Below are 27,970 nucleotides of genomic sequence, written 5' to 3' on the forward strand. Positions count from 1 at the left end.
CCGCCTGTGCCCACCGCCTCCCGCTCCCGTGGGTGCAGCCCTCCTGCAGGGTGCTGCCGCCAGCAGCTGGGGCTTATTCCTCCCTCCCCCGGCGCACGTTCCCGAAGAGGCCCGAGCAGAAGGGCAGGGAGCAGCGGGCCCCAGGCTCCCGGCACCCACCCACCCACCACACGCACCCATCTAACACCGAAAGAGGACCGAAACCTGCAGGCCGGGCCAGCAAGACAAACGGGGCTGCCGGGCGGCTTGTGAACGCTGCTTCCCCCCCCCCAGAGTCCCATCCATCTGAGAGGACAAGGCCTTTTTATTACATTAAGAAAATGTAAAAATTCAAACTCTCAGTAAACTAAAAAGCAATTCCAAATTATTACACTGAACCATTACAAACCTGCTGTACAGCCATAGTACAAAAAGGTGTTTTAACTTAAAATGAACCACTGCTCACCCGCGACAGGTACCTGGGTACAATTCTCACTCCCCCAGGAGAAATGGGGGGGCAGAAAGGAGGCACCTGAGCGTGAAATCACCATTGTGTACACACACACAGTGGCACACGCTGCTGAAGGAGCTGCAAGGTGAGCATGGTGTTAAAATCAGTACAACCACCACACATTAAGTTTTCCCAAACATATTTTCATAGGAATACCATCTCAGAAGGGCAGCCAGACCCCTCTGGCTCCACCTGAGAGGCACATTAAGCGTTGAACTAATAAAACCCACAGAGTTCATTGAACAAAAAAATAGGAATCATCCTCTTTTTCAGCTGATGACTCTGCTGCCTCAGCCTCAAAGAGCTTCCCTACCAGCAAGGTCTCTTTTGCTTCTGCAATAAAAAAACAAACAGGATTGTTAGTGTGTGTGCCCAAGCTTGAAAAGCAGTTACAGCAAGTCCAACAAGTAAAGATGCTTATGAGAAAACGGATGGAAGAAAAGCTGTTAAACACACAGGGTGGGGACACCCAACAAGCCAGCACGGATGGGAAAGTAAGCGAAGGAGCCTGAAATGAAGGAGGAGAAACAAGAAGTACTTACCTTTCTCAAAACTGAACTTGGTTCTGCGTGAAGCCGGTGTGCCAAGCACACCCCTGGCCTGAGAAAGGACAAAAAGGCTCCGTTCCAACAGCTGCCCCAGCACCAGCCCAGGGTGCTGAAACAGCTAGGCGGGACTGGCACCGGCTCAGTACTGCACCCAAATTAAGCTGCCCTATCGCTATGCTACATTTTCACTAAAAATTTAAACTGTTTAACCACCACAAATGCTTTCACTAAACTAGAGGCACCAGCCATTCTTCTGCTGCCGGGATCTCAGCTTTTCATGAAAAAGCCAGAAGAATTACAAAACCCAGGATACTGAATAAACAAATAAATGCATAAATTCAGGGACTGATACAAGGTGAGAATTAGTTTCCTTGCCCATTGTACAGAAGAATATAACAGAAACAATGTACCTAAATATCACAGAATTCAAAAGCAGTTACAAATCCTGAAAAAAAAGCAACATACTTAATACTGACAATAACTGCTCTTTTCTAACAAAAAGAACTTTTCTCCCAGAGAAGTAGATACAAACCCCAGCAGTCTGGGAGGAAGTGGGGGGGGTGGTGTTCCTGCTTTCCATCCTGAATATACACACCAGTCTGTGATCCTGGGATTCTTCTCCCTGCTCCTTTGCAAAACTTTGCGTCATTAAGGTGTAACTAGGCAACGTATAAAGGAAATCAGCATTACCGATGACTTCTTTATTTTGTCCCAGGTGCCTCTTCTGCCCCATGTGTTCTTCTGCATTCTGAACACGTGCCTGTCATAATCCTTCCTGCAGATGTAATCAAGCAAGTTAGTGTCACCAGCATGCTGCCTACAGACCCCACTGGATACAGTTGAAGGCACTGTACATACAGCTCTAATTCAGAAAGAAAACTAGCACAGCCGTTAAAAACAGTTCTTGGTCAATTAAATGTAACAGCAGCTTTGGGAGTACAACACCAGATCACATGCTAGAACTCTTAATGCAAGCATCAGACAAAGCTTCATCATCTTCCCAGATGAAGTTCATTTCTTCTCCGTTAGATAAAACACCACTTACTCTGCAAGTTTCAAGATGATTCCAGCTTCAGTAAAGCCTGAAGCAATCGCATTACCAGGTTAAGACTCAAAACGAGCAGAGAAACCTCTACTGAAGCCAAGTCGCTACCTTCTCTGGGAGCAAAAGGACATGCGATTGGTATTGGTTTTGTCGCCCACAGTTAGCCGAGCTGTTCAAACAGCACGCACTGTCCAAGGAAAGAGCTTTTACTACACAAATCCCTCGAGGGCTGCAGGATTTACTACGCATGCTCTAGGTCGAGAAGTGAACTGGTGTCCCAGTTGCAAGAGTGATCTTCCTCAGAAGACAAAACACAATCTTGGCAACAATGAGAAAGGAAACGGTTAGCAGAGGGACAGCAGTAAGAGTTTGTACCTGTTGATGGGTGCCAGCATACCAGGGCTGATATGCTCACACTGAGGGGTTTTCACCATAGGTAAGAGAGCTGAGGAAGGTGTTACCGGGTTGTCTGTAAGCTCAAAGTCATCATCATCATCATCGTCATCATCATCATCTTGGCTTCCCTGGAACATTGGCAACTACAAAGCCATATCAGAGCAGTCAATGACCTGTCTCCTTCTTAACAAAAGTCTGCTGAAAAGGCTTCTTGTGGATCTGTCTCAGAGCAGCAACAGGACACAGCCTCTTTATAGCTCTGTGAGCCTTGACTGTGTCCCTCTTCCCCAGAGGAGTCTCAGACTCTCTAGCCTCTCCTCAACAGGCAGTCGCTCCATCCCCTTGCTCACTTCAGCTGCTTTTTTTGACTCCACTATGTCCCTCTTGAGATGCAGAAACCAGCCATGTGCACCATACACAGAACTCAGGCATGCGAGGACTCAACATCGCAACCAAATGATGCCTCAGTCTTGCTCTTAATACTCCTCCTGCTGATGCCCAGCATTTTGCTGGCCCTTTTTGGCTGCTACTACACAGTCAAAGAATAACCTCTCATGAAAATTAAAAGCTCAAAGCTGACCATTACTAGTCAGGAGGAGGATTTCAGGATTACTTGGTGAACTTCTGGTCCTTCCAGTTTGAAGAGAGAGGAGAACTGGAAGGATTCAAAGAGGAGCACAACAGATGATCAAAAGCAGAGGATAGCTATAACTGGCATCAGGGGTGAACAGGGACCAGGACAGTTGTTTGCTGTCTCCTCCCCAGGAGGAGAGGAGGACAAATAAAAGATCATTGCTTCTTCACACAGCAAACAATTCAGCTCTGGAACTTAGCACGAAAAATTGCAGATGGGAAGAGTCTGCATGGGGTCAAGGAGGGGCTGGGCTTGTTCATGGAAGGGGAGCTCACTCATGACTCCTAAATACAGAGAATTTCTCTCTGGAGGTACACAGTATACCTCTCCCCATATACTGCAGAAGGAGGTTTGTTTCTTTTGTACCACACAAACTAGGCCAAATGAGTTTGGAAAAAAAAGAGGGGGAAGAAAAAAAGAGAAAAAGAAAAAAAGAAAAAAATGGAACCCTTTTGAACCACTGGCTGAAATTGTATTCTACCAAAAAAAGAAGTGTCCTGGAGAATCCCTCTGCAAAAACACAGTGTCTTGGACATGGATGCATCTGTTCCTCCATAGCCAATTCGCTTACACTAGTCGCAGGGCTCTCTCCACAGCACATGGCAGTTTATAGAAAGCAATGAAATTCACACTGCTTAAATTTCAGCTTTCCGACAAGCAATGGCCTTACTCTACTTATGGATGGTGCCAGAATAAGAAATGCACTGTTGCTAAAAAGAAAACTCACAGAAGAACACGTGTCAAAAGCCATGCAGGTGCTGTTGGGAGTCCCCGCTGGAACTGAGGCACTAGTTTTAACAGGCAGAGCTAGCTTGGTCAGGTAACAGGAAAAAGATGCATTACGAAATATACTTCAAAAATTCTCTAGAATGGAAAAAATAAGACTAATTAAAAAAATCATTCTCTTGACAAATGAGTGGCTTTCTGTTTACAAATGAAAACAGAGTTAACTAACATCTGGAATGCATAACTGCGCTTCGCCACAGCGAAGCGGAGGTTTGCTGCAGGTACGGTAATCCCTCCAGCTCTGGTGCTGCACCTGCTGGGTGTGGGGGTCTCTGGGGGCTGCACGTGGAGCAGGCCGGGAGGGCACTCCCGATTTGGCTGCTGAAAACAAGCCTGACCAAGAAAAGGGGGCAGCTCTTCCACCCGAATAGGCAGCAGATGGGGGGAGTACATAAACAACAGGCAAGGGCAAGAGGGTAAGAGAACTCCCAAAGAGAAACCGACCCACAGACAGCATCGAGAGAAGTGGTTTTAACTGTGAGATGTGTGAGAGGAAAGAAAGAAAAACCTGTCAAATATCAGCACGACCTCAGAAAGCACCTGGTTCCATGGCATGGGGATCCAACGGTCATCCCCAGGACAGACATCACTGCACAACCAATGCTTCACAGCATCCAAACTTCACAGAAAGCACACCCCTACCACAGACTGCTTTTGCACATCCATTTAGCAGCAACGCTTGCCTGAAGAAGTCATGTTCCACACGTTCTCACTGCTGGCATTCCAAGTATTGCAACAACAAATCAAGGAAATAAGCCTCTGCCCCCAAATCCACAAGATTTTATTGGTGGAACTGAACCAGCAAACATGTAACACACCCTTGGAAAAACCAACCAGAGAAGCATACACATACACACACTGTTTTCCCAGATTTACCTTGACTCTTCTGTTCTGAAAGGGTGTCGCAGTGAAAATATCATCATGGTTGTCCTTTGGCAAACGGTCCAGGAAATCTCGCATCTGCTGCTTTCTTCGAAAGGTCCCCTCTTTGGCAGTTATCATAACCGGCTCTTTCTTACCTACATGAATCACAATATTAATAGTTCTAAGACATAAGTTATGTAGCATGGTTTTAAAATTCTCCAACTACAACCAAAGCTAGTGAGAGTCCAGTTTGTCCTTTGTGGAAACATCTTATAGCTTTGTGATCCTTTGAGTTCTTACACAATTTATGCTTTAAATAAAGTTTTCTCTACTACATCTTAATTGGAACCTTACTCTACAACCTTATGTAGCCATTGCAAGTGTCACACATCAGCTATTTTATTACAATTTTAACAGAATTATCCATGCACCTGCATTTCAGAGACAAAAGACACTGAGATTTATCGCCCATGCCAAGAGGCATCAAGTGCTCAGACAAAGGCTCTGCTGCACAGAGACCAATCCAGCGTTCTTGACATGAGGTTTATGGAATGCTCATCTGAGACTTTAGCGTATACAGTCGTCTCCTTACAAACCTTCATCCAATTACCGCACCTAAACAACAAGCCATTAAACCTACTTGAAGGAAAGAAAAGACATTGTCACATCCACTGGCGTATGTATTCCTATCCTCTGTTTTCCGTTACAAGTTACTTTCTGGTCAAATTTAGGAGAACACCTTTCCAGTATCCCCATCTTCAAACAAAAACTAAGATAACTGCTTACACAGGCAGTCAAGTGAAGAAGAAAATTAATCTACAATCCACAGATTTTCAGAAGAATAAAGTATTTTTGTCTCTGTGCTAAGATTCGTTGTTAACAGGATGCACTTACTTTCTGTGAGAAAGCCAAAGAACAGCTCCTAACTGCCAAGAAATATCCTTGCTTAGTATTATGCAGGATTGCATTTAGTCCTTCACTTTGCTACAGTCATTTTAGATTTTGTTAGAATTCATAGAATCACAGAACTGTCTGGGTGGAAAGAGACCTTAAAGACCACCCAGTCCCACCCCCTCCTGCCATGGGACACCACCACCACCACCCTCCCCCCCGCCCAGGCTGCTCCCAGCCCCGTCCAGCCTGGCCTTGAGCACTGCCAGGGATGGGGCACCCACAGCTGCTCTGGGCAGCCTGGGCCAGTGCCTCGCTGCCCTCAGTCAGGAATTTCTTCCTAATATCTAATTTAATTCTACCCACTATTCTAGATCTATTCAAAAGGCCCAAGTAACTCCGAGAGCTCCCAGATATTGCTTTCCTCAGAGCAAAAAACCTTAAAACCACTGTGGCAGACTGACGCTTTACAAATGCTCACTAAACAAAACAACTGCGTCTTCTACTAAGCTGCAGTCTGAAAGTGTCAAACACCACGGTGAAACAGGAAAAATTCTCTGTAGGAAGTCAGCAGTGCAGAAATGAACAGCAACATTAGAAAAAAACTTCCATAACCACAGGAGTGCACAGGATTTTGATGCCGTAACAGAAGTCAAAATAAGACTGTTTCTCTCTATGCTCCAAAATGCTCGAGAACACAATACCACCCCTATCCCATTCGATTCATTAAAAAACTAACACCCAGTAGATTCTCACACAAATTCTGTAACTGCAACACTCATTTCAAAGAAACATTCAAGTAAGAAAGTGCATTGTCCTGCACTTGAACCCTCAGTCTGCTGCTTTTTCAAGTCTGCACAAAATAAGTTTCCCCAACTCCAAGGGCAGGGAAGCCTACTGAGATCATCTGGTCTGGTCTTTGTTGCAGAGGTTACAGAAGTGGAACCAAGCACTCCCGTGTGAAGTCCAGTAACTCCGAGTAACCTGGGTCATTTCATTTGGACAGAAAAAAATCATTTTAATGCTTTCAGTATATGGAGACTGATGCACAGCTTTAACCACTGAGAAACATCACCTGGGTAACACTTAAAGCCTCAGCTTCCAATGACGGCATCATTAACAAGTCCTCAGCTCTGTGACGGCATCTCTTTGTCAGCTACAGGAGTTGCTATCAAATGGCTTTCCTTACCTAAACACTTATTAAGCCATTGTAACTTTCTCTGTGTTAAGTAACTGGACTGAGCATCTTGCACTTTTTACTTCAGAGCATATTTGTTCTCTGCACACATGAACTACTGACTTCAGAGCTGGACAGAAAACAGCAACAGGCATGTCAGTGCCAGACACCAGAGAACGTAACTCTGCTGTTCTTACTCTACATTGCCTTTACTGCATCTATGTACCCCAAATCCTTTTTGGATAGACAGCTCTGGATTATCTACTAGGCCCCCCAAGAGTCTCTTAAGATATAAATAGCAATTTTCCCTTAGGTGGCAAGGCCAGTTTAAGTCTTCCCATCATGCCAAAAACTAGAAAACTAAATATACTATTTTGCTTCTTGTTACTTCAGTTGTTAGCGACATCCTCCAAGGTCTGCAACAAACCATTAACTATAGAAGATGATGTTCTTCACTATCAGATCTTGATGTGTTTATGTCTGTACCTCTCAATATAAAACAGACTGAATTTAAAATTTAAAAGACAACAAAATACCCAGAAACAAGATATCACTACCTTTCTCTTCTGATTTTCCTGAAGCGGTGGTGGTCTTGGCATGCTTTTTGGAAACTTTCTCCTGTTGCTCTTCTATGTACTTTTGATGGCATTCTTCAGCAGAGCGAGACCCCACCGCCATGGCTACGTCCACCCAGAAGCCCTTCTTGTGCTTGGGAAATGAAGCGACGGCCCTGCAAAGGGGAACAAAGTCACAGCCTTCGCCACTCACAATAATCCACGCAGCACTGCCAAGTAAAATACCCAGAGACCAACTGCCCTTCCTCGAAAGGCCACTGTGCATCGTATGTAGAGAGACTTGTCTCTGGTGTCTTTTCCAGATTCATTAAGATGTGCAAATCTATTTGAACAGTTTAAGCCAGACTTTACAAGACAGATTTCTTTCTTATTTGCAGCAGACCCCACTGAGACACGAGCGCACACCTTTTCTGGTTTCTAATCTGAAAGAAAAAAATTCTCCAAACATGGTCATTTTATTTCTTAATGTATGTATAAAACACTGCCCAGTAATTTAAGTAATTGGATGACGTATTTAAGTGCAATAATGTTTAACTAATAATCTCCCCTTTACAAAACTTAAATACATAAGCATGTCACATTTACCATTTTATTCCATGAGGAGATAGAATATGCTTCCTCTGACTTACTGTCTAAATCATAAATATGAATACTTTTATTTTATTATATACCTACTCTTGTTTTTTAAATTTTACTAATGGGAATGTTTATCACTTAACAAGATTAAATATGTGTTTTTGAAAAACAGGTAGAAGAGTAGATCTGCAAAATTTTGCCTACTATTTGTGTTCCTCTGATTTTACACTGATAACAGGCTGCTATAGGTTCATGCATCTGCAGTTATTTTAGAAAATACTCAGTTGTCTCCTTTATGTCACTGTTTTCCAGTTTGTTAAGAAAATTTCTTTTTTAAGAGGGAATTAAAATGTAAAGTTCTAGATTTAAAATAACGTGAAAGAGATTGAATCTGAAAAATCCAAATCCAGACCATTCGAACCCTCCACATATTATGCCTCCCAGTGTCCCAGGGAAACTTTGCCCCATGAAGAGAGGGAAACCACTTGCCTGTACAGCTTCTGTAACTCCTTTTCAGACCAACCATCAGTTGCCCTTGGAAAAAGTTCTTGGGATTTCTGCACCTCTTCCCTCTTGGATTTTCTTGACTTTGCTGCTGAAGTCTTGGCAGTATTAGAAACTTGACATCTTGAGGTTTTATCAGATACTTTTGAATTCTTTTGTTTTATGTGAAATTCCTCCTTGCTGCTTTCGGGCTCAAATTCAGAGAAATACTTTGGAGGGTTGGTTTTCCTTTTTGTTCTCATTGCCTTACTAGGCATGAGGGAAGCATCAGACTCACCAGAAGATGTTTTTCGTTCAAGGAAATCGGAACCACCAGTGGATTGGGGTGTACTTTGCCTTACTGTCCTTTGTTCACACAACACCTTGTTTGCATCATCCTGTGACCTTTCACAGTTAGAGGAAGATTTAGAATTTTGAGTCTCTTTATTAAGAGGAGGTTTAGTTTTCCTTTTGATAGACAGTGGGATATCTTCACTGCATTCCTCTTCATCATCTCTAATTGACAATTCTTTTGTTAAATGCCTATCTTGAAGTTGTTTGGCTGAGTACTTCTCAGCCTGCTGACACACAGTCAATTCTCCATACTGTGCTTCTCTCTTTTCCTTTGTCCTTTCTGGGCTTCTGCTTTTACAATTAGGTTTTAGTACTTTGGTGCTTAAGGGAGTCAACCTAACAATAAGCTCTCCTTCACATGCTGCACTACTGACTGCATGATCACTTTCTTCATCATCTGAAAACAAGTGCCTCCTGGCCTCCTTACATCCAGTGGACCTGGTTTCTCTTTTGGAACTTACTCCTTTTTCATTGTTTTTCCCTGAAAGACATGATGTCACTATAATATTGCACATTGTAACGTAAATTACTGTGTTCTCAGACAAGCAAAGACTAGCCTGCTGCAGGATGCAATGCAGCCCACTGTCATTAAGATATGTGAACTTATATCTGTTCTATAGTCTGTAGGAAGAGACAAGCAGCACCTCCAGCATTCAGCTCCCCATGTTGTGCAGAAGCCTCTCCCCACATTAACAGAACAGTAGAGTTCTTCAGGACAAGGAGATATTCTGTTGAATGGTCATGTTGGAATATAAAATTAAATTAAAACACTGCTTCCCTCCAAAACACAGCAAAGCGTCACTTGGGAGCGATATTGGTGAACCTAGGAAACACTACATCAAGCTCTGTGCTGCCCCTCCCTTCCTCATTTAAGAGGCATGTAGCACAGGTAATCTGCAACCCATTTCAAAAGATCTACCTGATTGATACTATAAACTAACTTCTGCTTTTAAGGGATGCCCGTAACTTTACCAAACATGACTGAGTAAAACCAGCACCTAGTGAAGCTTCCCGAGATTGCTACAGCTCCTTTCCCATATATGCATCTCAGAAGGATTAAGTCAAGGCCTTCTGCCTTCACACACTCCTATGTATTTGGAATTAAATTCTTCAGGAGCAAGAGGCTACATGATGCAGACGTGTCCCAGCAGGCAGGCCATTCCTCTGCAGAGAAGCAGAGGAAATCCATTTACACACAACTCTTACAAAGAACACAGCATGAAACCAGTTACAGGCATCGAATTCGTTCTGAGCAACAGTCCACCTGCTCGGAGGGAGCACAGCCAGCAGTGGGGCAGACTCCTCGTGTACGGGAGACATCCTGTTGCTGCCCAGTTCACTTGCATGGCAGACTGCCTCCAGACAACCAAAAGAATTATCAAGGCTACAGTAGGGAACGTGAAAGTATTAAGCAGGCAGAGAATAATATAGTAAACAGGAAATGTTGCTAAAATGCTATGACTGAAACTGAGCAAACACCAATGTCCCCAAAGCTTTACTTGTGCTGTGAATAGCTTTTCTGCAGGAAACACTATGGTCGCTTTAGAAGAGAAACTTCTGCTTTTATTTTATATTGGTTTTTAGCATTCTGTTATTTCCCAAATTTTATTAAAAATAAAGGTTTTAAAACACTTAATATTTTTTTTCCTAAATAGGCATTTATTTTAATTCATCCAGCTTAAAAAGTAAAGCCAGACCAACAGTTCACTGCACTGGTGAACTCTGCTTCTCTTCAGGCTCTCTCAAGTCGCATGCAATAGCTATGTTGAGACATCCAAAGTACAGGAACAGGAACAACAACAACAACAACATCATAATCCTTTCATTTCAGTTTCCAGAAAGAACTCTGCATGTTCCTATTATGTACATAAAAGTGAGTTACAAACACAGTTTTATATTCGGAGCTGTAAAACTGGACATTAATGCTACTCTGATAATTCTTCATAGAAGCAGCAATTGACCATTAAGATTTAAATAACTTATTTGAATGAACAGGACATCACCATGCTGCTCCAGCACTCAACTCAATTTCACGGGTTTAAATAAATTTATTTATTTTTACCTTTACTTTGGCTTTTTGCGGTTTTTTCTGCTGTCTTCATTACTTCCTTCCTTTTATTTGTTTTAGAGAAGGAAATGGACTTTTCCGAGGATTTTCCATTAGCAAACACCTGCAAAATAAAACAATTTAATCTAAACATCAGCAGAAGATTACATATCAAGTCTACTGACGCCAGCTCTGAAAGCCAAATATTTACAGGGTTGGTAGATACAAAAATCACCTACGCTGACCAGTATCTACTAAATACTATTTGATAAACACAGGTGTTTATACAAATGCATGCAAGCAAAGCAACTTAACTAGGCTCCCTTCAAATTTAGATGTTGTAAAACGCAAATTAAAATCTTGAGACCTAGAACAGCTTGAGTTGGTGGTAAACTGGACATACACCTTCACTGCTGCAGATGGTGACTAGTGTTAGTACTCCCCCCATTCCATAAGGCTGACTAACTGTGGACAGACTAAAAAATAAATAAATAAATGCTCACAGCTACCACAGAGAAAGCTGCTTCAATTTGCCCATTATATTATCAGAGCTGCTTAAAGTGTCATAATAAGAACAGCAAAACTGGGGTGACCTTGACAGATCAGGACACAATAAATGAGGAAGTATCTGGTCCTACTGAATGGGAAACCCTACACAGGAAGGAAAGAATCCAGAACAGAACAGATTAACAGAAAACCTTACCTGCAGCGCTGACATCCCTTGTGTGACTGCCCTGCAGCAGGGACTTCGTTACAGTATTACAGCACGTTTTACCTGGGAACCTCTGTGACCCAAACCAGTACCTGTGTGCACCTTCCCATTTGATATATTTATCTTTAAAAATACCACCTATTTTTCCACAAGTAATTCCCCATTATCCCCATTTTACATGCATCAACTAGCTAGTAATACAGAGATTAAGACTGCTGGTTCTGTTTTAACATGTTTTTATGATGTTTTCAAGATTTCCTGCCTCTTCGGGTACTTAGAAGAGGTGGACTCTTTCTATTAGACACCTAGCAAACTTTGCTATAATTTAAAACACATTTAAGTAACAGTATGCAAAGGGATCTTACCATGCTCAAATAATCTGTTCCACCTTCTTCTATAGTAACATTTAGGTTCCGATCAACAAATGCACGTTGCCCACACCAGAAACTAAATGGTCGTTTAATAAGGCGGCCACTACGAGTGTGAAGTCCATTTGAGTAATTCGATATAGAACTGTGCTTTGGTGTTGCATCTACAAGAAAAACCACAAGAAATATAACTTTGTCCCAAATACTGTACAGAAAATTCAGTTTTGTAGACTTCACAAGCATAAGAGCAAGCCAGCTCATTTGCACCGACTACATGGAAAATATAAAACTCGCTACAATGTCATATTGTTCTTTTTAAAGGCTCAGGTTAGAAATAAACATACCTTAGCATGACTGAAGTAATAATCTTTACAAATTATAAAATTCACTGTTGTGAAATTATATTTTTACTTTGTTTAGAATGTTATAAATACTGTGGAAGTCATATAGGGAAGTAACATGATAAAGAAAAGTTGTCAGACAGAACAAACCTTAACTATAATGAGGGAAAACAATAAAACAGCTTTTAGATTGTTAGCAAGAAAACCTGATTACAGTATTAACAAATATTAAAGTTTGGCCAAAGCCCCTATTGGAACCTAGGACAAGATAGTAAAAATAAGTCAAAGTTAAAACCAAAAGCTATTATGGTCCGTAATAAAGCTAGGATTGCATTACAAGGCAAAGAAAAGCCAGGACCGACAGGTTATGACTTTACCCCCACTTCCTTTAGGAACAAAGCCAATCGAATGAATTTTTGCACCATCCATCCCCAATTGTTATCACTCTGTGCCTCAACTGTAGCAAAAATATTAAGATGCCATAAAATAAACCCACTCAAGGACTTGACGCGAGTTAGAACTAACCCAGCTAAAGAAGGGGTGGGCATTGCAGGGCAACAGTCCCAAGGATGGAACCTTGATAGAGGTACTAAATCCCACAGGTGTCCCAGGAGGACTAAGAGAAAACGTTACGCAAAATGACAGATGGAAAAAAAATTATGTCATCTGATGTCAGAATAAACAGCTCACGAGTCACTGCCTTCAGGTTCTACAGAATAAAATAGACTCCTGCTTCTTTCCCAGGGTTAACCCTCAGAACAGCCCCTAAGCATTTGCTGTAGCTCTTGTACATCAGCACACCAGAAATAAAGAAACAAGTCAACAATCTTGGTCATTGCAGTCTAAGTGAACACAAACAAAAAACTTCACCCAACTAGTTTGTTACCTCTTCCATACAGCCTAATTTACAAGATACAAACCAGACATATTACATAGCTGTTTTCCCCAGCAAAAACTATCAAAAAAACCCTAACTTTTTTCCAAAGAAAAGTATTATTAAATGCTCACCAGTGTTTTCATCATTCCTTGATAATACTTCATAGGTGGTCTTTCCAGTTTCAGGTTTCTCTGCATCTCTTGCTGAGCCTTCTGCATTTTTCAACACATCAGTCCCGTCTGAGTAACTCTCTTCATTTTCATCCTTACTAGTATTTTGTTTTCCTTCTTTCCTAATGGAGTTTGAGAAAAGAAATAATAAACATCTAAAAGACTTGTCCTTTAACAACACATTAACTTACATACACTTGAAGTCTTCTCATATCAGCAAAAGCCCAATTGCGTAGGGCAGCTGTACTCACACAGACACTAAATTATTTAGCAAGCCAATAAAACAGTGAAGCCCTTGGCTTCTGTTTGCTCTAAGGCTACGTAAATAGGTGGAACAAAACCAAACCAGTATAGTAAAAAGAGGTAGAGGGATATCCCTCCAAAGCAGTGACCAGTATTTGCCTGGAACAGTCTTCATGCACACATCTACAGTCTTCTATACTCCTCTAGTATAGTATTCTTAAAAAGCAAAACCTCAATAAATACTTAAAAGAACACTGCAACGAAACAATCTCCAAGGAATTACCACCTTCTTTCCTCAAGAAACTCTTCAACATATTTCTTCCAGTTTTTGGAAAACCCGTATGTAAATCTTCTGATGAAACGGTAGGGAAATCCTGTTTGAAACAAAAGCAGCATTAACAATAGCTGAGCAATACTTGTAAATAAAAAAGGATAGAAATAATATCCAGTACAATCATGGTTTTGGAAGTACCTCAGAAGCTCGCAACATCTTTAAATGCTAGAGAGACAGGTTTCCCCAGTTTAAGAGAACAGTGTACTTCATAGAAAAGTCAACCAAGGGGTCATTAATTACAGGCGTCATCTGGAAACAGCATGCTGGCTTTCTCGGAATAGGAGGACAAGGATTCCCAATTCATCTAGCTGGACTGGCACATGGTGTCTCTGCAGAGTACCAGCTATCCTTCAGAAAGCCTGAAGTTTTCAGGCTCCGGTTAGGTCTAAGCTGTTCAGGACTTGCCAGATCAAAGGAACTCCACTTAGAAAAAAAAACCATTATTGTGCTTTGATAAGCTGTTTGATGAAGAGCATACAGACTGCTTATGAGACAAAGAACATCAGGATCAGATGTGGTCAAAGTATCTAGCAATGATGTTACAACCTGGAAAGTTCTTCATGGTATACAGATAAAATAGAATTATTCTAGTGTTGTCTCTGAAACTGGAAAACAACCCTAAAAGCAAATATTGATGCAAAAGTATAATGTAATCCTTTGCTGCGACACAGAAGGAAAAAAGCATCACTTGAGCTCCAGCCTTTCTGAGCAAAAGGCTACACACACTCATGGATACTGTCACGTAGCCATCTTGATAAGATGAAAGCTGTGCAGGTGCAGGAGCACAACACCACGAGCCACTGCTTGCCTGCTCACATGTAAAATACCAGCTGCATTGTCTCTGATAATGAGATCACTACTCATGAACTACTACAACTACCCAAAGAAGGGGTCTACAAAATGTGATTAGAAAACAAGCTTAAGTAGTAGGCTATTTATCTGAAATTATCTGAGATCTGGGAACCAGTATCTTTACTGGAAAGCCTTTAAGAAGGACATGAGTCAAAAGAAAAAAAAATAATAATCACATCCACAAACTTAATCTTGGGAGCTGAAAGGCCATTAATACCAGCCTGCACCAACAGAGTTCCAATAACTGAGCTCCTGCAGGATAATGGGAAATGAGAAAGAAAAAAAAATAATCTTTCATTGATTTAGTGTACAACAAATGGTCCATCTAGTCCCAACCAGGAAAAGGATACTAACAGCAGAGACCAAAGTAGAATATAGAAACAAGGTGAGTATACAGGAATATTCCCTCCAAGCAATCTCCCAACCTGCAACTGAACTCAAGACTGATTTCTATGTATTAAAAAACCCCAAAGGAATTGGTCTTCCAGAAGATGGCTCAGTTTCCAACAGAACTTGTGTAGAACTTCAGCATCTACAAGATCCTGTGCAGGGATTTCCACAAATGAGATGCATGCTGCATGAAAAACTTTATTTCCCCTCTACTAGGATTTTTTTATTTCCTTCTGTAATTGCAATAGACTGCACACAACTAATCTTTATTTACCACCTCCCTTCCCTTTGTTATTTCATTAACCTCTCCAACACCACCTTCGCCAGTTTCCTGTTTTGCAGGCCAAAAAGCCTTAGCTTAGCTTGTCCTTTGCCCTGTGAAAACCTTTTCATAACTTTAAACACATCATTCTGCTCCGCATATTTCCTACTTGTTGCGTATTCTTTTTGAGAGCAAGTTGTTGGGGCTTCTGCAGGGAGGGGAAAGGAAAGATGTGGAGTTGTACTCAGTGTTCAAGACGTTTATGTATCAGGTTTTACAGCTGATGGCAGTCTTTTGTTGTTGTTGTTGCTCCATTCATTTTCAACGTCCAAGCTGTTTAACTGGTAGTGAGCATTAAGCTCTTAGCAGAACCATCTATCAAAACCCCCAAACCTTGTTCCTCAGTTCTTACAGTGAACTGAGGGTCTTACAATGATAGATCATCATATACCATCATATGGGGGTTGGACTAGATGATCTTTAAAGGTCCCTCCCAAACCAAACTATGAAACCATTGTGCGATATATTTAACAATACGCTTTCCCCTACCACTGCAGGCGTTTTACATTTATCAAGACTGAACGTCACCATTTCAACACCCATTCTGAAGTTCTGATGACAAGCTTTGTGGCCAGCACTCACCCCTACCATCTGGAGCAACTTAGCAACGTCAGATTGCAGCTGCTGCTTCCCAGCTCACGTTCCTTTCTGCGAACTTATGAATCCACTCAACAGTCCACAGCAGCATGGGATTCTTTTTATTCCTTTCGTGTTCTATTGTTATGTAAACCCACAGAACCTTCTCCTCCTTGTCGCATAGCTGCTTTGCGTCCTTACAAATCTTCGTCTTTCTAAAAGCCCAAAGTATACAGGCCCCATCAAGAAAGTCTTACACCATTGCAAGGCATTTCATCTACAGCAGCACTGTAGATGCCTTCTCCCATACCTTACTATCTGTACACCTACCAATCCCACTTGTTATTACAGTTTCTATTAGTTTACCTCATATGAATGCAAACACCACATTTGTTAATTTCAAGGGACTCAGGAAAACAACTTTATTAAAAAAAAAACCAAACCAAACCAAAAAACCACCAAAACCCCGCACTCAAACCACTTTTCATCAACCATCTTTCAGGCCACAGGCATCAAGACAGGTTTGTTGTGAGATCTCACGTGCTAGTTATTTCATCCTTCAGCTCCTTTAAAGTGCTTTAGGAGTAGCACTTCATTACAGCACACAGGTTCATTCTCTACATGGACCAGATAAAATATTTCATGACCATCAGGAAAGGCTCTAGGCAAAGCCCAGCAACTGCCCTGGGCTGGAATGGAGGGAGCACCACAAGACATTGCTGCAGCACTCCTGCTGGGGGGCTGCTAGGACATCGGCCACAGAAAACCCCTTTCCAGGGACAGAGCCTGCAGCTAAAACAGCCTGTACTGTCCTTTGCAGTCTCATCAACACTGACCAGTGGATGGGTTTGGTAGCACACACAGAGTACTGGACCACTAATAACCACTTTTGATAATGAGGCAGAAGTGTCCAGCCTGTGCTCTTACTACAGTTACAGTGCTTTGAAGAATCACTTGGAGTAATGGTACACAGTCAAATATTTTGCACAGGCAAGTAGTTCTTTACTGGTGCAGCTTTCTTCACAAACCAATGATGCCACTGCTGACAGCCCCAGATGTCCCTGGCTGCCAGTACCACTGGTTTAGGTAAATACTCAGGCCAGACTTCAGATGTGGCATTCCTTCTCCTCTCTACCTACATTAGCCTGTCTTTTTGTTTCATATATTAATATTGAATCTGTTCAGGGTATTTCCAAGCTATTTTCTACACCAACCTTACAACAGGGTTTTTTTTGTGTGCCAGGGGATATGCTAGGAGGTGAGGGGGAAGCTGAGAAGGAAGGACTTTTTGCTGTAAGTGCAAAGGTCAGAGGAACTGACCTAGCACAGTCCATTAATTCTTAGGAAACCTCCATAGTACTTTTGAGCCACTCTGCTCAGAAGTCTCCTGTTGTCAATCTTCCTTCTCAGAATATGAAAATACAAATAGAAGTAAGTATTTAGCAAAGGAACTAAACCCACAAAATTCAAGTCAGAGAGCAGCCAAATCAGGCATTTATCAGAATGCACCTCAGTACTGTAAACGAGAAGAAAAAAATGAAAGCCACAGACACATCTTTGGATGCCTTGTGCTAAGCCTGAAAAAGCAAAGAGTGCATATATGCTCCTTGAAAACAAGCATGAGCATGTGCACAAGGCATGTCTGTATTAAGGCAAGCATTTATTCCATCTATGCCACAGACAATTTTACACTCCTAGATCTGTCTGCAAACACTAACACAGCAGCTCATTTACTAGTGAATATGACAGAGGACACAGGTGAAGCAAGAAAAAAATAGAATAAAGCCTAGCCTAACTTTAACTTTGTGTGTAAATTAAATTTCCTTTAAAATTCCACATGCTTCAAAACAATCTGAAACAGGAAGTTTTGCTGGATTTGGTAAAATGTATCACATAGACCCTAAAGATGGATCAGTTTACTAAATTCTAAAGCACTGATACCATAACTCAACCGTCTCTAAACAGAAATTCCACATAGCATTGCAAAACTAGTTACTAATTACTGAATAGCAAGTCAGATAGAATGTGAACACCAGAGTAATTTCAATAGTGTATAAACAATTCCTATTTAAATGCAAAAACATCGACCAAAATGACAAAGCAAATCTTAGAAAAAAAATCAGTTTCTTTAAAAGAATATACCCATTAGTTGACTCCATGCTCTGAAAGCCCTCTCTCTAACTGCAGCACTCTAAAAATGCCAGCTACAATTAGCACAAGATAGTATTTAGAAATCTGATGCTGGAGTCATTTTCCAGCATGTGCTGAATACCCACCAAGCCCAATTAGCAGAGTAATCAAAAACATGATTGAACCTACTGCTGAAGCAAATAAGTCTAAAGCCCTCCTCCGTTTGCAATGTTACATTGAATCATCTTACCTTTTTTTTTCATTGAAGTTGAATCTATATTTCCCTCTAGTAAGTAGACACGGCCAGATGATGTTTTAACTTGGTTGCTTGCTATGCGTTCTGTAATTGCATTACTATGCCAATACAGATCTTTCATACCTCTAAGAAAGGACAGGTAACATTAAGAACAGAAATAAAAAACTTGTTTCTATAAAAGAAGGAAATTAAAACTAGGATATTAATATTCCCTATGAGACTGGCAGTGTTACATATTTCATGAGCGATACAGACACTGGCAGGATGCACTAGGGTTTTTTTTCTTGGCTTGGAAGAGAACCATTTCTGGCCTTGCCTAATACTTGGACAGGAAACAAAGTTAGCATGTTAACCACTGCAAGTGTTAGTCACAGAACATTAGCTTGACATCAGGCTGCAGAAGCAAAATGGATTAAAGGACTCCATCCAGCTCATTACTGCCACAATACCATTATGCAAGTTACAAAGCTACCATTATACAGGTCAAATGTATATTTTCACCAGGATTATTGTATTTACTTCTGGCCTTCCTATTTAAAGACATGAACAGCTGAAAAAGGAGGCCTAATATGTGCAAAAATTAGAGTTTAAGAAATTATTAAGAGGCTTCTCCATGAGAAATAAAAAAAGAGACCCAAGCATTGAAGTAGAAAAATCTACCTTTTTGGTTGGTTATTTTTTGGGTTGTTTGGGTTTTTTTTAACTATACTTTTACAACAGTAACCCATAGATCAAACTGCAGAACAATATTAAAGACTGAAACCCAAGACAGTGAAGACACACAGCTTTTTAAAAAAAATAAATTAACAGATGTCAACTCAGAGAGCCTTTAAAGCAGATGAAATATATACCTTGCGTAAGCAACATGCATCAGATGCACACCAATGCATATGAAAAGAGAATGCGTTGCTAGTAGTGAAGGGTGCAAAGTGAGAGAATCAGACATTTTCAGAGCTGTGAGACATGTAGAATTCCTCTTACAAATCCTACCACCGGATAGTTAGCCTCCCTACCTCTCTCAGTAAGCATACTGAATTACTTCCTTTCACAGGGCTACAGCTGTTGAGTGAGGTTCTGAGCTCTCAGTAAGTAAGTAACTGTGTTAGGTAGTTAGTAACTACAGAAAGAGCAGAATGATTTTGCAGAGGTATATTTTCACAATGTCTTCACACAACTTTACGGCAAGGCAAATCTCTCCTTTATTTGGACACTTATTTTCCTGATTTTAGAGCTATTTGAATAGGATCTGACCAAAAGCAACCAACAAACCCACAGTCAGTTTTTAGGTATATCAGCTGCTGCCATGGTTCACTGTATAGCTGTAGGAACAGAGCCATCACAAATTATATGGCAGGTACATACAGCTGATGGCAGTCCACACCAATTTTGACTTAAAGCAGCCACAAAATAGTTTTTGTGAAGTAGAAATTTGTAAGACCTCTACTCAGCACCAGTTGGAGGGATCTATTGGATAAACACATTTATCTTTATTCCTCTTAAACAGTTTGATTGACTCAGGACTGGACTTTGAAATAATTTTTTAACAAATAGTTTCCTGTATGTAGGCACTTTACCTCTTGCACACAGGAGTGAATTAATCTCTTCATTGATAAAGAAGTTTAAACTACAACATCACTTTGTACCTACCAAAGGCTAAAAATAAGTTCCACAAAGGTGCAGCTCCTATGGTCACCTAAGCCAGGACAACCACAGTTCCTTCTCCCCCACCATTCCTCAGCCTCCAGCCATGCAGTCCCTGACCCACTTGTGCACCAGCAGAGCCATTTTGCAGGCTCTGAAGCAAATGGATTCAGCACGCTTAGTCAGGAGATGGGTAACTGTTTATAGAAAACAGTAAGAGCTGTCAGCACTGTCACAAGGGTTTGGATGCAAGCAAGTGGCCAGATTCCCTGTGGCTGGGGCGTAAAGCAGTAGAAGTGTACAGAACTGCTCCCAACCAAGATATTCCAAGAATACAAGTCTCAAAACCACAGCTATTCAGCCTGGCAACGATGGTATAGCCTTTCTAGCTCAGATGCTGAAAGCCCACCACATTTTATACTGCATTTAGATGAGAAAACTTCGTCTTACTTCCGTCTTCCTTTAACATATATTGCGGTGTTACCATCCATCACTTCAATTCTCCAACAGGTCAGGGAGATGTTTTTCTGTAACAAAAACACCACAAAAACAACCAACCAAAACATCATTTTTAAATTAGGCTAAGCTACACAACTAAAGCATTAGCAAAATAGAAATTAACTCCTGTATAACCTGAGAAGGTATTTAGGCACCATCCTCCAGTCCACAAAAACTGAAAACAACTATTGTACAGATAAAAGTTGAAGCATAATCAAGATGAAGTCAAACACACAAGTGAAGACAGGAATTTAAATTACAGAAACTTTGAGTAATTTAATGTTGACTTTCAGAAGACAGTCATTGGCAGAGATCTCTAGCAAACCCAAAAAATTCCTCGCAAGAAATACCAACACTATGCCACACCTCTTACACTTAGTCATCTGTCATCCATTACTGTTGAGAAGACATAAAAATATAATTTTTGATGAATTTATAAATAAAATGAAAAAATAGTTGTATTTATTAGCTACATTATTGCTAAAATTTAGACAGTATTAAAATGTCTATAAATGGCTTGTCAGACTACTGACACACACACACAGAAAGCTGCAGTACCTTCATTTTGCATTAAACAGCCAGTAAGTCAGTTGCACTGGAGTTGCAGTTTGGAAAACTGTGTGAGAAACATGCTTTTTAGCTTTAAAAACAGGTTCTCAGAAAGCAATTTTTTTTAACATCTGAAGCTACCACCATTTCTCCTCATAACTTCAGCTAATAAACTCCAGATCTTTTCTTCAGTGATGTTAGCCTTCTGACCATCAGCCTTTACTTTGCTGAAGATCTTACCAATGATTTAACTTTGACATGGGCAGCCAGCACATAGCCAACGCTCAGATCTGTAGTGTCCAGTAACAACATCTCATTCAGCGTCTTTCACTCTGCTACAAACCTTCAGTATTAATGGATATCTGTTCCTTATCCAAACCAAAGCTCATCATAAAGGTGACTTTTTAATACAGGAAAACACAAACACACTTGACAACAATGAAGGAGAACAAAACAATTAACTTGCAGAGGACTGCAATCTCACAGATTTCTCCAGGGAACAAAGGAAAATCAGACCTTGGGAAGGTATGCTTCCATCCGTTTCCTAGGGTAATCACTGAGGCATGCAGCACACTTCAAAATACACTGATTTCCTTGAGAAATATTCAGAAGGTTGTAATTACTTCCAAGCATGTATTTAACTGAAAATAAGGTCTGCAGACTAGTCTCGTAGGAACAGATTCCTGTCCCATGTAACTCAGCTTAGATAACTCTGTAGGAAAGCCAAGACTTCCACCTCACCATCAACTGTGCAGATTCAGTTAACTTCAGAACCACCTCTAGCCTACAGCTAGGAAGGATCTCTCCTGCTTGGCTTGGTGCAGACAGCCAAGAGCTGACTGGCCAGTGATTTGTTTCATGTCCATCATACCAACACAGGGCAATTAACATATCAAAAAGATGATTAGGAGGCTCCTTCAGCTAGAAAACTCTTTCAGCCCATACTGCAGCTTGTGAAGACTAAACCAAAAGGCCATCTTTTATGCCAATAAACAGTAAAAACCCCCACCTGAACATGGTTACCTTGGAGTATGGGAAGAACGAAGTTCTTTTAATGGGAAAGCGTTACTAGTAAGATCTACCAAAATCATAACTTTATTGTCTTCTGAGTGTGCATTACTTTGACAAGGAAAAAGTAAAATCACAACTATGAGCTACAGGCAACCCACAGGAATATACCAACTGCCCTAAAATATAAGTTCTCTCACCTCTTTGTCTGCTTTGCAAGGAACTTGATTTGTATGAGGTTCATCCAAAGAGGCTTCACAGACTTCTTTCAGCTTTTGCTTCCTTGGAATGTGGACTTTGAGAGGAGAGTTCATATTACCTAAGCACTGTGAGAGCTTTTGAGAATTAGTCTCCAGCATCTTTCCTACTTCAGCAGCACCTTGCTTATTACTTGGCTGCAGCTCTCTTATGGCTTGATGGAGTTCAGTATGGTTTGCTTCTCCACTTCTGTGCTTTTTTCCTACCTCATACCCATTTTTAAAAGGGGCGGAGTATAAACATACAGAACTAGTCACTGTATTTTGAGATCTCTCTTCATCAGCATCCATTAATTCCACAAGGAAACTATCCCGATCATCCTCATCAGTGGCCACATTACTTGTAGGATCATTCCTGAGCTGCTCAGCACAAGCAGATTTTACTAAAGGCTCTTCCATAGTTGTGGAAGGAGGAATGTTCTGCTTGACTGCGTTGGAAGGTATTGGATCTGCCCATTAAAAAGATAAAAAGAATAACAAACAAATCAGTGATATTTGAGAACTAACCAAAAAATACATTCATCAAGCTAGCTCCATTTTTAATACAAGGAGGTTGTATCAATTAAGCACTAAACAACTGTGAAAGTTAAACTGCCTATTTAAATTGTCAACATTAACAGCAAGCCACTCAATTTGTTCAGACTACCTTTTCCTCACCACCAGACCAATACCTCTGCGGTTAAACATTTATCAATACACCACTTTCCCCCAAAACCAAACTAACACATAGCATATATATTAATAGTATATCTTTACCATTCTTCCTGTCTTTTCTTTAATTAATCCTCTTAGAGCAAAAAAACCCCTGTTTTCATAAAACCCAAAATGTCAACTATTTCCACCTTCCCAGACTTCAAGATCTGGACTTGCAGCTGTGCTGCTGCTATGCTGGGAGCTACAAGCATCTGGGTTTGAGTTTTCAGATAAATTAAGTTCAGTTTTGAAGTTGAACACTACTAAGACTTTGACGTGCATCACTTTCTTCCTCTGCATTTTCAAAACTCAGTTACAGGACAAAAGCATATACCAAATAGGAGTTTGGAGGTGCCTACAGATGGGGTGCATTTCGTAGTAGCATGGTCTAACAATACTATCCCCTTCTGGTAGTCAATCAAAAGCCATTTCTCAGTTTGTGATGCAATGATGCAAGGTTTGCTATTAAGTAACAATATGGAAAAAAAAACCCCACCACAATCAAATACATGAGAATTCCTCACAGAACCAAACGTTTTCTCTTTATGTACTAAAAGCTGGGGGTGGGTGGAAGGAAGAGGCAGCAAGTAAGAGGTTTAGGATTTTTCCACCAAGTTTCACATTCAAATGGCAAAGTGTTACACTTAGCCTCTAAAGAACTCTTAACCACATCAGGAACATGAAGGTAGATGGCTTTTGTCGTCAGAGGAGATAGTGCACTCAAACAGACTAATAATGTCAAGTTTCACGGTCAAAAGTCTATAGCCCTAAAACCTAAGCCACAGTTAAACCAAGTCTAATGCCATCTCCAGGTTTGAAAAGATAGATTTGCAGGTTTCTTCCTCCATTTTCCACAGTATGCAGTCTTTAAAGAAAGAATGATACTCTGCCAAAGCACACAAGAGACTGTAAGCAAGAACTGAAACCCTGAAGCCAAGGAAGCTTTTAAAGAGCTATACCAAGTACCTTTTCGCTGCTGCTGCAATTTGTATTTCATACGCAGGAAGAAATTCTGAGGGGTTTCCATTACAAGAGGGTCCGAGGGTAGTGCTTTCACAGTTTGGTTCTCAGGATTCTGAGTGCAAAGTAATTCTGGATAATAATAATAGAAAGAAATGTTTGAATTTGGGGAGGAAAAGCGTTTTCATGTGGGGGGCAGTGGAAAGAAGGTAATACTTCATAAGATACTAAACTGCACTATACAACAATATGTTTTCTTTTCTTTCCCCAAGATAGATGGGCAATATGACCTTTCCCTTTTCATCAGACAGCTGTTCTGTTGGCTCAGCTGCACGTGAGAAACACTCGCAGGTGTGCATATACACATCTGGATGTAACCCAACCCCCAGGGATCAACAGGAGTTTGGAGGTGCCTACAAATTGGGTGCGTTTCATAATAGTAAGGTCTAACAATACTATCCCCTTTTGATAGTCAATCAAAAGCCATTTATCAGTTTGTGATGTGATGATGCAAGAGCAAAAATATACCTTTTGGGAACCTGTTAAAAAGAAAGAAAACTTCAGAGAATCATAGGATGGTTTGGATCAGAAGGGACCTTTAAAAGCCATCTAGTCCAACACCCCTGCCGTAAGCAGGAACATCTTCAACTAGACCAGGTTGCACAGAGCCCCATCCAACCTGACCTTGAACATTTTCACCACCCTTGTGAAAAATTTCTTCCTTATATCTAGTCTATATCTACCCTCTTTTAGTTTAACACCATTACCCCTTGCCTATTGCTACAATCCCTGCTAAAACGTCCCTCCCCATCTTCCTTACAAACCTCCTTTAGGTACTGGCAGGTGCTGTCAGGTCTCCCCAGAGCCTTCTCCTCCAGGACAAACCACCCCAACTCTCTCTGCCTGTCTTCACCAGAGAGGTGTTCTATCTGATAATTTTCATGGTCTCCTCTGGACCTGCTCCAAGAGGTCCCTGTCTTTCCTGTGCTGAGGACCCCAGAGCTGGACACAGTACTGCAGGCAGGGTGTCACTAGAGGAGGAAGAATCACCCACCTCTCTCGACCTTCTGGTCACACTTTTTTTAAGAACTTCACGGCCCAGGATATGGTTGGCCTTCTGGGCAGTGAGTACACACTGCTGGCTCACATCCAGCTTTCCACCCACCAAGTCCTTCTCAGCAGGGCTGCTCAACCCCTTCATCCCCCAGCCTGTATTGATACTGACTCACATACAGGACCTTGCTCTTGGCCTTGTTAAACCTCATGACATTCACCCAGGCCCACTTTTCAAGCTTGTCCAGGTCTCTCTGGACGACATCCTGTCCCTCAGGTGTGTCAACTGCACCACTTAGCTTGGTGTTGTATGTAAAACTGCTGAGGGTGCACTGTCTGTCCCTGATAAGGATATTATACAGTACTTGTCCCAGTATGGACCCCTGATGGATACTGCTTGTCTGGATGGAGATCAGTGACATTACGTTGTCAACCACTACCCTCTGGATGCGACCATCCAGCCAATTCTATATCTACCAAGCAGTCCACCCATCAAATCCATATTTCTCCAATTTAGAGAAGGATCTTGTGGGGGACTGTATCAAAGGCCTTACAGAAGTCCAGATAGATGACACCCATAGCTCTTCCCTTGTCCACTGTTGTAGCCACTCCATCACAGGCCACTAGATTGGTCAGGCAGGACTTGCCCTTGGTGAAGTCATGCTGTGTGGCTGAAAGCAACCCCCATCCTCCATGTGCCTCAACATAGCTTCTAGGAGGATCTGTTCCTTGGTCTTCCCAGGCACAGAGGTGAGGCTGGCAGGTTGGTAGTTCCCAGGGTGCTCCTCTCTACCCTTTTCAAAAAGGGGTAACATGTTTTGCTTTCCCCAGCCACTACAATAATGGTTTAACCTTACTTTTATTCTATCCAACAGAAATAACAAGTGGTTTTATGTTGCAGCATGATGATTTAGGAAGACTTTTTTCATATTTAACCATAAGATTGAGGGCATGCCTCCCTCATAACAGCAAGTTCTGAGAACAACTCAGTAACTTTTCACCCCAGTGAAAACAGCATACTACCCATGGTACTGGCCAGATAAGACAGGCTGAGCAGTTATCCTAGCTTTCTGCAATTATGTGTTAAAATGAACACAGACAAACCAAGTAGGTCTTAACCCCCACCCAAAACTGTTTAAGTTTAGTACAGGAGATTCTTAAGTACTGTACTTGGAAGAAGAATACGTGTAGCGGTGAAGCATGACCCTTCTGATAAACAAACCAATATTTCAGTGGGTCTCCTGCTGCAGGCGATCATAGCATGAGAATAACAGGGCACCACTGCAGGACACCTTCCTCTTTAAAAATTTTTGTTACCTTTACAGATACACATGAACCAGGAGGAAGCCCATTCATACTCAACTGTAGCGGCTACAGTACCTTTACAGTAGGGGGCACGGCGCTTGCAAACTCGTATTAGGCCAACTACTCAGAAGATGCACTGGAAAAGTCACCAGAGTACCCAGTGAAATGCCCCAGAACGATTTCAAAATGCAAACAATTCTTCCATGAACCTTTCCCCTTTGTGTATTGACTGTAAAGAGTAGTTAAAGTAATTGTTTTGATTTTTTTTTTTTTTTTTACTTATTAAGTTTAATTCTCTGGTTTTCAAGATGTTGTAATGGATCAATCCTATCCACAAACACAACAGAGGGAGAAGTTACAAGTCAGACTGAGTAGAAGAGAGAGAGAAAATACCACGGAAGGAATTCTAAGGTAAAGAAAGGGGAAATCAAATACGCTACAGACGTTTTTGCATAAAAAAAAAAAAAAAAAAAACAAAATAAAAAACCCACACCATCCAATTTTTTTTTTTTTTAAAAAAAATCTCAGTCACCTAGGGGAAAACCCGTCCTGGTACCAATGTTTTTTTACACCTACAAACACACATTGGTTGTTTTTTCTAGACCCTGGAAGAGTCACGAGCGAAATGCAGAAGTCATACCGAGCCAAAGGTTAAATATGAGGCAGGTGTCTCAGAGAAACAACCAAACTCACCAGTTTCTGGCCGCGCACGCCCACAGGGCACCTCGGCGGACCCCTGCGGGGCTGCCGGCACAGGCGCCCCACGCCCTGGCCTCGGCCTGGCGGGGCGCGGGGTGGGAGTCACGATCACGTCAGAGCTGCCGCCGCTCGCCGGGCCCTGCCTCCTCCACAGCGCCTGGGCCTTCATCCGCTGGAAGATTTTGGCCGGGGACTCGCAGGCAGGAGACTCGTACGCCCGTCGCTTCAGCTGCCGCTCCAGGTCAGAGCCGGGGTCGGTCCCGTAATCCGGCACCTCCTCGCCGCTGGGCGCCGGCCCTCCAGCGCTGCTCTTCTTCGTGACCTGCAGCAGGTCCTTCAGGGGGGTCAGCGTACCCACGGGGATACTGTCGAAGGGCACCGACCGGAACGGCGGCTTTCTCCAGGGACGGGCAGGGGTTCTCGGGGGACTTCGGGAAGCTGTTACGATCATCTCGTCGCGGAGTCCCGTTGGGAGCCCTACCCGGCAGCCCGCTCCGCTCCCCTCAGTGGGCCGCACTACCATACGTGCGCGGCTGCACTACCATAGGTACGGCCGGGCCGCAGCGCAACCCGCCTTAGCTGTTAGAGAATTTGAACGCATCCGCTGCGCCCTGATTGGCCTGTCCATCACTGCCTGCCTGGGCGGGCAGCAGGAACCGGCGGGGGGTGTGGGGGGGTGTTAATGGCGCCCGCCGTGAGCTGCGGAAGGACATTTATAGGGAGTTGGCAGCGCGGTCTTCTGGTGCAACCCCCCTGGCGGCGGCAGCGGTGGTGCGGCCCGTCCCGCCCCGCGGCCGTGGGCGGCTGGGAGGGCGAGCGGAAGCGCCTCTGTGGAGGTGGCGGGAGCCTAACGGCTGCTTGGTGCAGCTT

The 27,970-nt window shown here is 42.1% G+C and overlaps 1 protein-coding gene across 2 annotated transcripts; it reads right to left on the minus strand.

The window, feature by feature from the left end:
• Window positions 1-286: 286 nt before the first annotated feature.
• MIS18BP1 (MIS18 binding protein 1) lies at window positions 287-27,706 on the minus strand. Of its 2 annotated transcripts, XM_037396174.1 has the most exons (16): window positions 27,095-27,705; window positions 24,050-24,175; window positions 22,334-22,839; window positions 20,529-20,605; window positions 18,432-18,562; window positions 13,864-13,951; window positions 13,296-13,456; window positions 11,944-12,110; window positions 10,882-10,990; window positions 8,472-9,300; window positions 7,389-7,561; window positions 4,776-4,918; window positions 2,459-2,622; window positions 1,729-1,813; window positions 1,033-1,090; window positions 287-823 (listed from the first exon to the last, which is right to left on the minus strand). In XM_037396174.1, exons 1-16 carry the CDS (start codon window positions 27,621-27,623, stop codon window positions 726-728), a joined length of 3,444 nt encoding a protein of 1,147 aa, XP_037252071.1. In that variant the 5' UTR covers window positions 27,624-27,705; the 3' UTR covers window positions 287-725. The 2 variants fall into 2 exon arrangements, with proteins under 2 accessions (XP_037252071.1, XP_037252070.1); XM_037396173.1 differs by having other exon boundaries at window positions 727-1,090; window positions 27,095-27,706.
• Window positions 27,707-27,970: the final 264 nt, after the last annotated feature.

The sequence above is a fragment of the Falco rusticolus genome, chromosome 7 (assembly GCF_015220075.1).
Source record: "Falco rusticolus isolate bFalRus1 chromosome 7, bFalRus1.pri, whole genome shotgun sequence".
In the NCBI taxonomy this organism is placed as follows: Eukaryota; Metazoa; Chordata; class Aves; order Falconiformes; family Falconidae; genus Falco; species Falco rusticolus.